This window comes from Rhinolophus sinicus, chromosome 11 (assembly GCF_057876585.1).
Source record: "Rhinolophus sinicus isolate RSI-liver-muscle chromosome 11, RSI-T2T, whole genome shotgun sequence".
NCBI classification, from domain to species: domain Eukaryota; kingdom Metazoa; phylum Chordata; class Mammalia; order Chiroptera; family Rhinolophidae; genus Rhinolophus; species Rhinolophus sinicus.
The window spans coordinates 14,153,326-14,169,419 of record NC_142511.1 but is presented as its reverse complement, the minus strand read 5'-3'; the positions used below and the strand labels follow the sequence as shown (position 1 = coordinate 14,169,419).

Genomic DNA, 16,094 nt, shown 5'->3' with positions numbered 1-16,094 from the left:
CTTGCATATTCTATTTAGATTACACATCCTACAAATAAATAATACTTATTATGTCTTATTTGATTCTTCTGAAATTTGAGATGTTTCTAGATACTCAAAATTTATTAGAAATAATGTAAATAGATAAATTTAGTTCTTCCACATTTTACTGATGCAAAAAAACAACAACATGCTAATACCATGTCACCTGGCACATGTTAAAAAAGAGTTATGATGATGTAATGAGCATATGGTAATGATCAGATCAGTTTCATACTTAGTGAAGTAATTCTGGTCATTAGGGACTGACTTCATCAATCATCTTGAGAAATGTTTCCTTTTTCATTGCAATATTCTCTCTGGTGACATGGACTAATTAGTGACGGATATCCACCCTTTCCTGACACCACAGAAGACAAATTAATAGTTCTCATGCTCATACAGACATAACATGAAGGGGAAAAGGATGCTTTGTCTGACCCTTTGATTTTCAAGTGGCAGCATGTGATTGTGGAAGAAACGTCAGCTATATACTAAATGCGGTCAAATTTAACCAGGAAACCTGCGTTCATCTTCAGCTCTTAAAATCCTCTTCATGAAAGGACAGCTAATAAAATCAATAGAGAAATTTATTTCTATTGCCAGATGAATAGAAACATAGTATCTTTTAAATCAAACCTTAGACTCATCACATATAAATAAATACCACCCCACTTAATGTAACTTCTACTCCTTTGGAAATTCAGCAGCATTAGGAAATTTAACAGCCCTTGTGTCACCTTAAAAGTGATAAACTGCTTTAGACTACGTCATAAAATTTTTCAGAACTCATTCACATAACATAATTTTTAAATTAGGGTGAACTAATTTAAATAATACTTTAAAAATGACTTCTCCATACATTTTTCATGAGATAATCAGATTTTGTTATAAAATATGGTTTTAAATGTAGGCAGTTATATGTTGGCATGTGCTACAAGTGGAGAAGAAAGTAGTTACATAATGAAATCTAAAGTTGTTTATGTGATTCAAATAAACCACTGAAGTTGACATACCATATTTCCCCGAAAATAAGATATATTATATTATATTATATTATATTATATTATATTATATTATATTATATTATATTATATTATATTATATTATATTATATTATATTATATTATATGTTATAGCAAAATAAGACCAGGTATTATATTATATTGTATATATTATATTATATTATATTATATTATATTATATTATATTATATTATATTATATTATACTATACCTGGTCTTATATTAAGACTGGGTCTTATGTTAATTTTTGCTCCGAAAGATGCATTAGAGTTGATGGTCCGGCTAGGTCTTATTTTCTGGGAAACACGATAGAAACATGAATAATGAGGTTAGTGACCCAACTTTCCTTATAGTTTGCTATTGTTACTTTGAGGGTACGTTTGAGGTACATTCAGCAATTAAGGAATGCATATCTATTCAGTGAAATTTTGGGGTTTTTTTCCTCCATATGTTGAAGGTATTATGATTAAGAAAAAAGGGCGATGGTCAGTAAGTATCTCACAGTGCATATATAGCGGAAAAAGGGACTAAATAGATGAAATTGATCATGATTAAGAGCAAAATTGTGTGGCAAAAAAAAAAATTAAAATTAAATTATATAGGCCACCAGAACCAAGAGACCAACAATATTCAGGAAAGAGGTGGTCTATGAGAGGGGTTTTACATTATAGGTAGGATTTGGATGGGGATTTTAAAGTCAACACAGCTCTAAAAGCTAAGGTTTAGAACTAGAATCAGAGTAACATAATTTGGAGGCAGTCAGGATGCCTCTGTGACTCAGGAACAGGAAGTGGAGTCGGGGCAAATCATGGAGGGACAGAAAGTGACTAAGCGGGGCTAGAGTCTAAGGATTATGAAATGGGAATCCACTGTATACGTATAATGGACATATAGTCTGGCAGAGAAAATGTTCATTGGCCAAAAACAACTGAGTTTGGAGACTGAAGGTGATAAGGGTAGTACTTATCCATCCTTTTGAGAAATTCAATACTAAGAAAATTCAAAACTCATACACAGACACCAAAAATTATCTGCCTGATACTACTCCAATACATACAATTTAGCGCATCAGTAATATTTTATGGCACTGAAGAATTACTCTGATAGTTTCTCTACTTTTAATTCATAATTAGAGATGAAGCTTTAATAGCAACTTCAAATATTCAGTTACCCACATGAAGGAAACACAAATAAAAGACAGATGAATATCTGGGTGGTTCTTTTAAGATAAATAATATTCATATATTGAAAAGAAACATTTTTATGTTTTTCTTCTCCATACGTTGTTTTATGAGGATAAATATTGAAGATTCAATGTTAAAAGAATTATGAAGGAGTCAGTTTGTGATGAACTGAGGAATATAAATTTTATTCTGGGGTAATTAGGAAATGACTAAAAGGTTTTGAATGGATGGACATTTAAAGCAATATATTTAGGGGAAATTTACCTACATGAACTATGGATTAGAATGGGGGAACAAAACGGGAAGAGAAAAAAGTCTATACAAAGAGGATTTTAATAGTGTACGCATGTGGCATTGATCGGAAAGAGGGTGGAACCAGTAGAAATAAGAAGGAACGAAGTGGTGTGAGAGACTGAAGAACTGAACAAACCATGCACAAAAGAAAGGGGAGGCTTCTAGGCCTAAAAACATCATCGCATCTGGGATAATCCCACCTGAACTCTAAATTTCATATTAGCTCATTCACACTGATTCCTATCAGTACTGCCAAGCATGCACTGATTTAAGCACCAGCCCACAAAAAATGTGTCCCCCAAAATGTTCATAAATAAAAATGTCAAGGATTAAGGCATGATTCCTGAAAATACCATATTTACCTGAAAATAAGACCTAGCCGGACCATCAGATCTATAGGTCTTTTGGAGCAAAAATAATATAAGACCCGGTTGTACTTTAATATAATATAAGACCGGGTCTATAATATAATGTAATGTAATGTAATGTAATATAATATAATAATACAATACAATACAATACAATACAATACAATACAATACAATACAATACAATACAATACAATACAATATAATATAATACCGGGTCTTACATTAATTTTACTCCAAAAGACGCATTAGAGCTGATGGTCCTGCTAAGTCTTATTTTTGGGGAAACATGGTAAATCCCAAGTGTCCTGATGCCTGGTCTAGAGCCCTTCCATTATCCCAAAAAGAAATTAAACAAACAGAATCAGCCATGAAAGGGTTTTTATCTCAATAATTTTCAATATTCAAAAGAAGTAGGATTATAAAGTTTTAAAAGATTTTACTCCCCTTCCCACAAAAGGATGTGTGCCCAAAAGAAACCTACTGGAACATCTGACTATAAATTGTTGCCTAAAAAGGCATTAAATTACATTTTGGAAAGCAGTATTTCAAGGCTGTTAATAGATCTCCATGATGGAATATTCCCCAGCTTCTAAATATTCCTACGGATAATTTTATGTAATGAGGGATTAAAACTCTGATGAGAAGAAATCTATTACATTAATTACTTTCTAGTATTAAAATTATTTTCTTATTTGAATTCTCACAATATTTTCTAAGTAAATATCCTCATTTTGGAGATACTTACGTAAAACCTACATTTGGCCCAACCACCTTGATTTATATTTCCGAAAAAATAATTGAACTGGTTTACAACTGTTCCCAAATATGTTTTTCATTGTAATTAATATGTTCCCCTAAATTGTTGGTTGATCTAATACCAAGCAATGTTCCCTGAGAAGTGGGAAAATAAGTAGTATTTAATTATAGACCCTAATTTCTATTGAATCACACAGCTTGCAAAAATATGTTATAGGCTCTCTGGTTCTACTAAATGTATTTTCTGTAGGAAAAGCTAACTTCGAAAAGTTACATGAGTATCACTGAGGCTGCTGAGAATTGTAATTAGTAGCTATGTTCCATCCTAAAAGATGCATACCTACTGATTTAGCCCAATTTGTTTTTAAAACATATTCACACTGTTCACAAATGCATGATTTTCATTTTTCTGATTAGGGAGGTAACTCCAGCTAGTTCTGGGCCTAACTTTTAAGCATGAAGCTTGCACGATGAGAGTAACAAAATTTCACTAAGAATGATTTACAGCAAATGGAAGTGCTTGCTCACTTAAATTTTCCTTAATTTTCAATAAATAGAAATGGCAATGGAGTATATTTTAACGTTTTTTATGTTTTCCCATTCCTACCAGAGAGTTCGCACAAGTGCCAAGCGATCCCTTCCAGAGAGCAAAGGACGAAAACTAAAAACCCACCAACCCTTCCAACAAAAACAGAGATCAATTACCTGGGAAAAGAGGCAAGGGTCACTGAGATCCCAAAGATAAGGAATCAAATACAACACTTCAAAATGATCTCATCAATGCAAATATGAAGACCTAGTACCACCTTTCCAAAATGGTAGAATAATTCCTAAATGGCAATAACTCGAATTATGGTAGTGGTTAATCTACACAGTATTTGCAAGAAGTTTCCTAAGGCTTCTGCTCTTGCTCTTGCTGCTTTTCTCCTTTCACCAAAGACTAGAGCTGTGCTGTTCAATACTGTAGCCACTGCCTACATGTCTATTTCAATTACAATTTAAATAATCTAAAACTAAATCAAATTTCAAAACAAGCTCCTTAGGTACACTAGCCGTATTTCAGTGCTGAATTGCCCCACATAACTAGTAGCTACCACGTGGCACAGCAGATATACAACATTTCCATCATTGTAGGGAATTCTATTGGGCACTGCTGGACTGGAGAGAAAGTCTATTAAACGTCTATTGAGAGAAGGTCGCTAATGTTTTGATTTACCAGCAGGTGGTGCATTGGCAATAAAGCACACAGGTAAGAACTACGTATTGACAGTTACATGTTGGATTTGCAAAAAATCCACACCCAAACACCAATGTGGTTTGAAATGCAGTTAATCAGAGAAGAGTAATAATTTCAGAGATATATGTTGATAAGTTTAGATTAGATTCTATTTTAATGACAAAACCTTAATGGCAAATAATGCATCAAGATTTCTTAAAAATTTACAATTTTTATTTTCTCAATATAAGACATAAGGGTATGTATACGTAGCAGAGGTTTGCTGCCTTGATATCCATTTTAAGTAATTCATAGTATAAAATTATTTCTACATTAATATTACTTCCATTTAATGCTATATTTTTTCTTAACAACAAAAATCATGAATTCAGGATTTTCTTTGGGTGATTAATAAAAACAGATTAAGACAATAAATATGGTTGATAAGAAGGATAAAATGTTTAAAGTTTTATTCTTTCTTACTTAGAAAATCTCCAACTAAATGATAATTAGCATTGACTCTTGCGTTGCCTTTTTTTTTTTTTAACTGGGTCTCTTTATAACAATTTTCTAAAACCACAGAACTTCCAAATAAGAGAGGAAGGCCAAAGTTGAGACTTACATTCTCATTTGATGTGGGAAAAAAGCGGCAAATCATAACTAGCATTATTATTTCATGGCATATTAGAAGGATATTATTACAGCTTTACATATATGTAAATATTATATATGTGACTATTATTCAGAGCTAAAAAGAAACAAGCCATCAAGCTATGAAAAGACATGGAGGAATTTTAAATGCACATTACTAAGTGAAAGAAGCTAATCTGAAAAGGCTACTTACTAAATAATTCCAATTGTATAATATTTTGGAAAAGGGAAAATTATGGCGACAGTAAAAAGATAAGTGGTTTCCAGGGGTTGGGACGGTGGGAAAGATGAATAGGCAGAGCACAGAGGATTTTTAGAGCAGTGAAAATACTCTGTACGATATTATAATGATGGGCACATGTCATTACACATTTGTCCAAACCCATAGAATGTGCAACACCAAGAATGAACCCTAATGTAAAACCATGGACTTTGGGTGATTATGATGTATCAATGCAGTTCATCAATTGTAACAAATGTACCACCTGGTGGGATGTTGATAATGGGGGAGGATGTGCATGCACGGGAGCAGGGGACTATGGGAAATCTCTGTACCTTAACTGCTCTAAAAAAAATAGTCTTAAAAAATGGCTATGGTACTCAAAAAAGTAATTTTACAAATATGCAACAGTCATAGGATCAAAAGCATAAGAAAGTATATCTGCACAACACTCCATGAAGGAAAGATTTAATCATTTGACAGTTAATTTAAGTTGTTAGACACATTCATGTGCTACCTTAGTTATCTTCTCAGGGAAGCACCACACAATTCAGCTGAAACAACACTTGTCTTGGGAGTCCAGTCTGAGGTTCACAACCTGCCATCTTTCCAGCTGACAGTCCCTGACTCCCACACTTCACTTCTCCAACTTCGTCATGGCCACAGCCACTGGGAACCTTCTTTTTTTAACAATCAATCAGACCAAGCCTTAGCCTTCACTTCTGTCTTTACCCAGCCTACATAGATCATCACCAAAACCACTTTTTTTCTAGTTACCCTGTCTTTTTGCTGAACCATCCTCACAAAACCACAAACCTAAATGATTCTTCTACTTGTGTATGAAAAAGCTACGGGAGACGGCAGGAAAAAGACAATCACACCGTCATGGAGACAGGGTCTCCATATTAGCTGGACCCTCCACTCTCAGCAAGGCCACATCTGCGTCCTCATTCTTCCATGGCTTTTCACATGTAGTTTTCTTCATCTAGAAAGGCTGTTTCCTGACTTCTACCAGGCAAATGCCGACTTATATTCCAGTGGATACCTCAGGCATCATCTTCTCTATGAAACCTTTGTCAATCTCTATTCATCACTGAGACAGAAATGCAGGCTCCTGTAGTACTATGGTGTATGTAGTTCTTATCATAGTGTGTTGCAAATATTTATTCATTTCACTCAGTTACTTCCGTTTTTATATTATGGGCTATGGTAGGAAAGGATGCTGTTTTCCTCTCATTTATACCCTCAGCAAGGAACACAATGCCGGACACTTAAATTTTTGGTGATCACATGGATGAAGGAATAAATGTATAAACAAATTAACAAACAAGACACCAATTCTGACTTTTTCTAGCAATTTTTTTTTTTAATTGGGGAACAGTGTGTTTTTCCAGGACCCATCAGCTCCAAGTAAGTCATTGTTTTCAATCTAGTTGTGGAGGGCACAGCTCACTGGCCCATATGGGAATCAAACCGGTTATTGAGAGCGCAAAACTGATAGATAATCATTATGATGATGGAATCTACATTTATGCTATTTCCCATCGCACTATCAAAATAATACTACTTTTTTTCCCTAATAATGGAACAAATACTGAATCACATGAAGTGCCTTGACCAAAAACACATTGCTGGGCCTTTCTAGATGGTGGGGAAGGATGCTGTATTCCTTTCATTTATACCCTCAGCAAGGAGCATAAGAAGCATAATGCCTGACACTTAAAGTTTTTGGTGGTAACATGGATGAAAAAAATAAATAAAGGGTTTTTGAGTATGGATTGGAAAACGACATTGATGAATTTTTTTTTTTAATAGAAAAGTTACAAAATGGCTGTAGATCCTGTAACGTGGGTAAAGAATCTCTGGAAATCTCTGCATGGTGTGTAATGATAACTTGGAGAAATCACTACTTGATTGTAATTCCTGGCCCCTCCCCTACGTCTTCCTTTTCTGATACCTTATAGAGTAGACCAGTTAGATCACTCCAGTTGGGTGAATCCTAACATATGCTCCTAACGTATCTTACCTTCCTGCAAGGGCAGTAATAAGTATTTCCACCTTTTAGTAATAGCTCTAATACAATTTTTATTCATAAGTCAAATATTACACCTCCTTTATCAGATATAAAAATATCAAGATATGTTGTTTCCTGTATTACAATGATCGAATCTTTAGAGCCAGAATTCACTTTTTAATTGGGTAATTAATTTATAACATAATAACTCAAATAAACATGAATTGATGTTTAGGAATAATTTCAATCAAATAATTTTTTAGCACATGCTATGCCACTAAGTATGTCTTTACACCTGGCAAAAGTTCCCTTGCTTGAACACTGCTTCTCATCACAGATATGCATGCATGCAATGCTATGTGCTAAATATTGCCAGGCACTAAAAAATCATTGGGCCCTGCCTTAATAGAGCGCACAGTCCAGTTACATTATATTTTCTCTGTGTGATTGTTTCGGTAGCATATTTACAATTCTCTCTGTCCTCTAGACTGCTCCTTAGCAGCTACTCTACCAAAACTTAAGTCAAAGGATTACACCCAACTGGAGTGAGCTAACTGGTCTACTCTGTAAGGTATCAGAAAAGGAAGGCGTCGGGGAGGGGCCGGGAATTACAATCAAGTAGTGATTTCTCCAAGTTATCATTACACACCAGGCTGAGATTTCCAGAGATTCTTTACCCACGTTACAGGATCTACAGCCATTTTGTAACTTTTCTATTAAAAAAAAATAAAATTCACCAATGTCATTTTCCTATCCATACTGAAAAACCCTTTATTTATTTTTTCTCTTTTTGTACTTTTCTCTACATTCCTGTACCTTCGTCCTGCTAATAGCATACATAGGCATTTCTGTATACAATGCAGAATGACAGAAAGACCTAGTTCAGATCTGGCATCTGTCTCTTGCTGGCTTTGCACCCTAGGGCAAGCCGCTAACTCCAGACACTCCAGTTTGTTATGGACAAAATAGTTACAAATAATACACTTTGTAAGGGTTAGTTAGATGACATAATACATGTCATGAACTCTCAAAAATGTTTAAATGCTTGTAGCTTTATTTGAATAATTTAGTAGGTTGAAGTGTTTGCTGATTCGTCGTCTGCTGTATCTCTTCCCAGCAGCCCCTGCATTTTGAAAACATGATTACCTTTCCTCCACTATCAGATCTGAGCATTTAAGCTTTCCAATTATCTGGACATCTTTCTTTCAACCTCATTGAAATCAATCAGACTTAATATGCATTTTCTCACAGTCCATTTTTGCCGGAAATAAAAATGCCCTTGGTGTACAGCTTTTTATATAACAACGCCTTACTTACTTGAAGTATTTATATGTATATATCATATCCCTTCCTTTTCCTTTTAAATGTAAATAACGCTAATTCCTTGTAACTTCTATTTAGACACTTTAACAATATTTCTCTCTCCTAAGCGTTAGAGAAATATGATTCTTTCCATCTATAATTAAAGTGTTCTCTCATCTACGAGCACATGGATGTCTTGGAGGAAAGACAAAAGAAAAGAAAATGTATTGACATTCATTTATACATTGTCTTGTAAGGAAGTGGACTGTATTATAAAAGAAGCTTGACCCTAACCACGGAGTCAGTAGAAGACATTCATCAGATAAAGTAAGTATATATTAAACTTTTCTCTTCATAAAGTTTATAGTCACCATAGAACAAATTAGGAATGCAAATATCTCTACAGTCCAACTGCATATTCTTCGGATATAATTTTGGTGAAAACTTGATGCAAAACTTCACTAGAATATTTTCCTTCAAATCTAAAGGGCTCCAACTCACTCATTAGATCTTTAGTACAGAAAGCAACAAAAGCCAGTATTTTAACAGAAGATCTTACTCATTTGTACTGATTTATACTGGGACATCAAAACAACCCAGGCTGTAAATAAACTGAACTTTTGACAGCAAGTAGTGATTTGGGGGTTTTCATTTTAAGCATGTGATTTCACCCCATCCCAATGAAATCCACCACGACGGCACTAGTATTCAAAGCAGACATCCATGTTTCTCAGATCAACGTTCAAAAATAAGAAAGATTAACTATCAAGACTTCAACATATTAAAATGTCTGGAAAAGAAAATGAGCTAAAAAAAAAATTCATTAGTCCATGGATTTGGACTTCTACAAATCAAAATTTATTCTTATGAAAATAGTGCAAAGGGGAAACTGAGGGAGGTACTTCAAGGATTTTCATGGCTCTCATATGGGCTGTTCAGTATAAGAATACATAATTTAATTATCAATTGAAATTCTTCATTTATTCTTTTGATCAACATCACTTTGGTTTGGAAAGGATTTAAAACAGCTTACTCTATAATATAGTTCTATAAAATTCCATACTCCTGAGCTTTCACATATGAATTTGTGTGCTGTCAAAAGTCCTAACCTGACACCTTAAGCCTAATTGCTTTATAGACTTTAATTTACAATGAACTCCATGTGGTGGACACTTAAGTACCAAAGGGATTTAAAAATATACAGAATAACTCTTAAAATTTTATAGCTATAAGATAAACTTCCAAAGTGGGTGGAACAAGCACAAGTAATCCTGTCTGAAGGCCAAGTGAGGTCATCATCTCAACTCTAAGAGTCTTCAGGTAAATTCCATGTATTTGCCATTTTAAAATGAATTTCATACTCGGAAAGAAGTTTCTAGATGACAAGCAATTGCAGGAAAAGAAATTTCATATCAGCAGTTTCTCTCAAGAGTAAACTTTGTAAGTTTTACCTGCATAGTATGTGACTCATGCTACCATAACCATTAGGAATAGTGGCCATGTTTGAGCAAGGGCCATGATGGAAGGGCCAAAGACTGTCTATTTTTTTCTACATATGAAAACAGCAACTTAGCTAGCTCATCAGCATCCAGAAATAAATTGATATCCTGCAAAAACAAGTTAAGAACAGCCCATCTTCAAAGGCGAAACAGTTTAATAGCCATAGTTTATAGTGTGAGGGAACAAACTTAGTCATGGGTGTTTGTTTTCTTTAATGAGTGAATTGCAATTTGAACATGAAAAAGAAAACTGAAATTGAAGCATGCAATATGTGAAAGCTAAAGTTAATATGAGATGCCACTAGGGACACACTATGTATGATGTTATTTTATGTTGATATCAAGCAGTAGTTTCTCTTAATGAGAACATAATATATTTAAATAAGTTTTAAATTATTTTAAAAAGTAATAATTTTCTAGCATGAGGATACCATTTCTCAGTTATCTGTACCTGGAAAGAACTTCTGCTTAGCATGCAGTGATGGAATTGCATTCCATCACTTTATACCTAACTGAACTTGGGTTGCCAACAAATAAATCTCAGGAAATTATTAGCTTGCCAAGACAAACTTTTCAGAGCTAAACTTTTTAATTTAGGGGTACATACCACTAGATCCTTACTTCATACTCTATACTTCTATTTATGTAACTCAGATTAGACGTTTGATCTAAAAATTATTTTTATTTTCAGTCTTACTATTTTTCTTTTTAAGAGGCATGACGTCTTAATTTGTTTTATTAGTTCGTTATTCCTTATTTTGCGGTGTCTCTTATTTACTTTCTTAATTGTATTTTTATTATTTTCAATATAAAAGTGATAAAGCAAATTTATAGAGTATTTTGCAAACAAAGAAATAAAAACATATTACCTATACATAATTCAATCCCCGAATAAATTAATTTTCAGAAATTTTTAAGTACTGTTTAGGAAAAGTTTAAAAATATCCGTTCCTATGCAGTACTTTTTTCAATAACAGAAAAGCGTAAGTAAAAAAGTCACAGTTCCATTGCTCCCAATCATATTCAGATTTTTGTATATATTAACCCAATTTTTTCTCCTAACGTAGCTGTGGTGACTTCTATTTGTTTGCATAGCTGGACTTTGAGTCTTGTGGTAAACACAGCTTGAGGGAATCCCTTTCCTGAGGAATTTCCTATATATAATTACACCATTATTTCCATAGTGAGAAATCTCATAAAGAAATAAGCATATCAACCCATTCACATTCTCGTATGCTCATTAGTGACTGACTGAAACAGCCATAGTTTCTGAGATCAGTATTTCTTCTCAAGACTTCTCCGATAACTGAACCTAATAGTCACTGAGGGAAATTCACCAGTTCTTTACACCACATTCTCCCCAATTTTCATGTCTTTTCTTTTTTAATTAAATTTATTGGGGTGACATTGGTTAGTAAAATTATATAAGCTACAAGTGTATAATTTTATATATTGTATTGTATTGTATGTTCACGACCCAGAGTCAGTTCTCCTTCCATCGCCATATATTTGACCTTCTTTTCTTTTTTTCTCCCCCCCCTCTTTCCCTCCATCCCTCCCTCCCTCCCTCCCTCCCTCCCTCCCTCCCTCTCTCTTTCAAGGCAATTAACTGGTATTTCCAATAAACCATTCGAAGAAGAATATGTGTTTGGTATTTTTCCTATATCCTTGAAAATTTGGGAATATTCTTTTGATGGCTTTTCATAGGAAAGATAATTTAACTGGATCTTAAATTCTTGGACGCCGATATTTTCCTTCAAACCTACATGTGTCTTTTTCATTACTGTGCCAGTTAAGGTTTTCGATTGCAAACAATAGAAACCAGCGCTCGCTAACTTAAGCAGAAAAGGAATTCATTGGAAGCATGGTTTTTGATCTACAGAATCAAAAGGAGACTGCATATCAGGTAGAAACCAAAGGAGGCTGGGCAGCTGAAAACACTGCCAGTATCAGGCTAAAAAAATAGTGTATTAGAATGATGGAAAAGGGTTACTGGGACATTTGTTTCTATTGCTACTGTACTCAAAATTCCAAGATACTGCCAAAACTGAAATCTTTTTAGTATCCATGGTCTCAGCAAGAGTCAAAATCCCACTGGGAGCATTTGATTGGCTGACTACATCACGTGACCTACAAAGGGTTGGGGAAAGGGAATTCTCTAATCTCACTTGTTTTCTTCTTCCCACTAAGATAATACAAAATTCCTCCCTAAATTAGGGGCAATATTCAGCCTCTAAGACCAAAATATGACAAATCCCCACTGCAATTATCTTCTAGCCTTAATGTATCTGAGCAGTCTGACACTAGTCTGATTTTATCCTACTTTTTATAACATATTGGTTTAATTATGCTTACAGAGTTTTCGTCTTCATACCAGGAACTTGAAATTTCAGACAGGATATGTCTGTATGAATTTCTCCCTTCATTGACCTTGATGATTTGCTCACCAAGGACATTTTTTGTTTTTCCTCCTGAGGACAATTATTTCCAATTACATCTTTCACTGTTTCTTTACTTTCCGTTGTCTTTGATATAGATCTATAAATGCTATATGCCTGTAAATCTTAGACTGAAGTTCCATTCTCTGCATTATAACTTTGATAGAGCGGTTTATTTCATCAGACACCCATAGTATTTCAATAGTGCATTCAACCATAAAATAATACATTCAGATGGCTACAATTAGCTAGAGTCTCTGATACTTTATTAAATAGAGTCATCAACCCTAGAATACATTTCTGTTAGATTTTCAAATTATCCTTTTCTTTTTTTTTTTAACCAAATTGGTCTCTTAAACTCAAGGCAACTACATAGGCCATAAAATAATGCCTCTAAACAGTTTTACAACACTGGAGATTATACAGACTAGACAGTAATCATGTCACGTTATGTGTTTTTATGTTTATGTTTTTTATATTAGTGTTATATAATGTTACCTCAAGACTTATTTAAATTGTTGGATAATAATGACTCTATTTTACCAAAAAGAAGAGAGTCAATGGCTTCCTTTAAAGATATACACTTCTAGATCATAAGGTTCATTCTGCAAGTTCAAATGCTGTTTTCAGAAAACAGCATGTCCATGAAACCTCCTGAGAGGTCTGTTGCAAATGCAGATTCCCAGGCCTATGGAATTAAAATCTCTGGACATAGAGTTAGAAATCCGCTTTTTAAAAAATAAGTTCCTTGGATAATTCTTTATCCATGAAAGTTTGAGAATCACTGCTCTAATTCACTAAACAGAATACTAACGGACTAAAATGTTAACCTGGGTAAATAAGGAAGGTTCTGATTTTATTTTACAATCCTATTCTAAGGGACTTAGAAAGGATAAAGAACCAAGGTCAAATTTCCAAAGCCCATTAGCATTTATTCTATCTGAAACTACAGTTTGGTAAAAATAGTTTCAAAATTCTAGTAACTCAAGTTACTACTTGGATTGACTCAAATTATGTAGGCAGTTTACCATGTGGAAATGTAGCAAACCATTTACAAAAGCAATGTTTCCCTCGAGGTTTCACCAGATCAACTAACAAAAGACACACATTCAGATTGCAGAACATATCTCAACTACCAGAGAGAAAACTAGAATCAGATGTCAGCCATTTTATTAATTCTCAAGGTAGTTTCATTTTCCTGTCATTAATAACATTCTAAGAGCTAGCCTTGAAATGAATGGTCAGTCTCTTAGATAACCTTGTTAAAAAATCATCTGAGAGTGTCACTTCAGGCATGATATAAAGTTGTTTCTAATACCATAACCAAATACCCAGACCCAATTCTGATGTAATCAGTTTCCCACATCAAGGATTTGAAAAGAAATATTCTGCTGAGACAGCAACCGAAACTTTCAGCTTAAAAGTGAAAAACTGCCAACACTAATTTGCTCATTACATTAAGATTCCCAGCTGGTCTATAGACATTTAGAAGCCAAATATGATTCTACTGAAAGAGATACATTGAAAGAGTTTCTGATCTTAATTTGATGTTACTGAATAATATACATATTCGGTAGCCATTAAACCACTGTTAATACACTTGTTTTCAGCGATATGAACATTTAGTGTATGTAGACATAATTCAAGTTTGGCTTAACATTAGTTTGTTTTCAATAAGCACTCAGAGTGTGTGTGTGTGTGTGTGTGTGTGTGTGTGTGTGTGTGTGTGTGTGTGTAAGATAAATAAGGCAAAAAGAACTCTGCTAAAGTTTCAATAAAATTTCACCAAGATGAGAAACATCTTAAACCGCAATTAAAACAATACAAGTAAATTAGTTAGATATGACAATAATATAATACTCAAATTGGGAAAGAATTTTTGAACAAATTTTTAAAACAATTAGATTTTCTAAGAAAGCCGCATGATCGATTGCAGAACTTAAAACTATTAAATCATGAAATTGAAATTTCTATTTATAGTCTCTTAAAACAAAAGTCTTCAACTACTAGGATTAGTTGTGTTAGCTTTAAAGTCACGTATTTATTAATGATGTTTTTGTTTCCAGTTTTGTCAGCTTTAGACTACTCAAGGTCCACACGCATTCTATCATTCAACCTTTAATTATGTGGGTAGATAACTGTCGCTCTCAGATAGCCAACTTAAGAGAACAGAGATTAAGGAGGGAAGGACAAAGACACCGTCACTCAGAAGTTACTGTAAGCACAGTACCTTGCACCGTGAGGAAAACCGAAGCAGCTGATGAGCCACCTTCATTGGAAACCAGACAATGATACTCTCCAGCATCAGTGAATTTCACAGTCCTGAGCTCCAAGGAGAGGTTAGCCAAGATCTGCATTCTTGCTGGGTCAGCCAGTCTGACATCCCTGTCATTCCTCTGCCAGGTTACATTGTAATCCACTGCACTGATGACGAGACATGTCAAAACCGCTCTTTCTCCAGGAGTGACTGTAACATTATTAGGCACTTGGATGATTGGAGGGGGCTCTGTGTGAAATGAAAAGATTCAAATCAAGAGACCCCAAAACAACATTTGCTCACGTATAAATGTGGTTTAAAATTTAATGAGTATGCGCCGAATAGCTAGTAGAAAAGATGCAGCATAAAAGAAGTAACGTATTAACACACGTCTATACCACAAGTAAGTTATCATCTAGTTGAAAGATGCTTTAAAAGTAGTGTATATTTACATACCAAAGTATATTCATGTCTAAATCTATACATTATAGATGGGAGAATCAAAGAAGCATGGCAAAAGGATATGACTAGACTGATTTAGGATTGTAGAATAAATCACATCTCAATCTGAACTTTGAAGAAAGGAGAACTTATGATTTTTTTAAAATTTAAAAATATTTATTTAGTGTTTTTTTTAAAAATAGCACAGAAAGTATGGTAGATACGACAAAGATTTGACATATCAGCTTCATCGGGGGAAGTGGGGGCCACAATCTCATTAAGACGCACAATATACAACAGTAGAGTAAGAAGAATGTTCCCCCAGAAGGGATAGGGGACATTTTGATTTAAGGTCAAGTTAACAGTAGGGATGGACCTTTCATAAAATTGTACACATAGAACCATGTA

At 34.1% G+C, this 16,094-nt stretch overlaps 1 protein-coding gene across 6 annotated transcripts in view; it reads right to left on the bottom strand.

The window, feature by feature from the left end:
• The window catches only part of HMCN1 (hemicentin 1), a 489,269-nt gene that overhangs the window by 208,820 nt on the left and 264,355 nt on the right, over positions 1–16,094 (bottom strand). For all 6 annotated transcript variants that reach the window (XM_074322402.2, XM_088801634.1, XM_088801635.1 and 3 more), the window contains one exon: positions 15,219–15,494. In XM_074322402.2, coding sequence (XP_074178503.2) covers positions 15,219–15,494 — 276 coding nt within the window. The remainder of the gene's footprint in view (positions 1–15,218; positions 15,495–16,094) is intronic.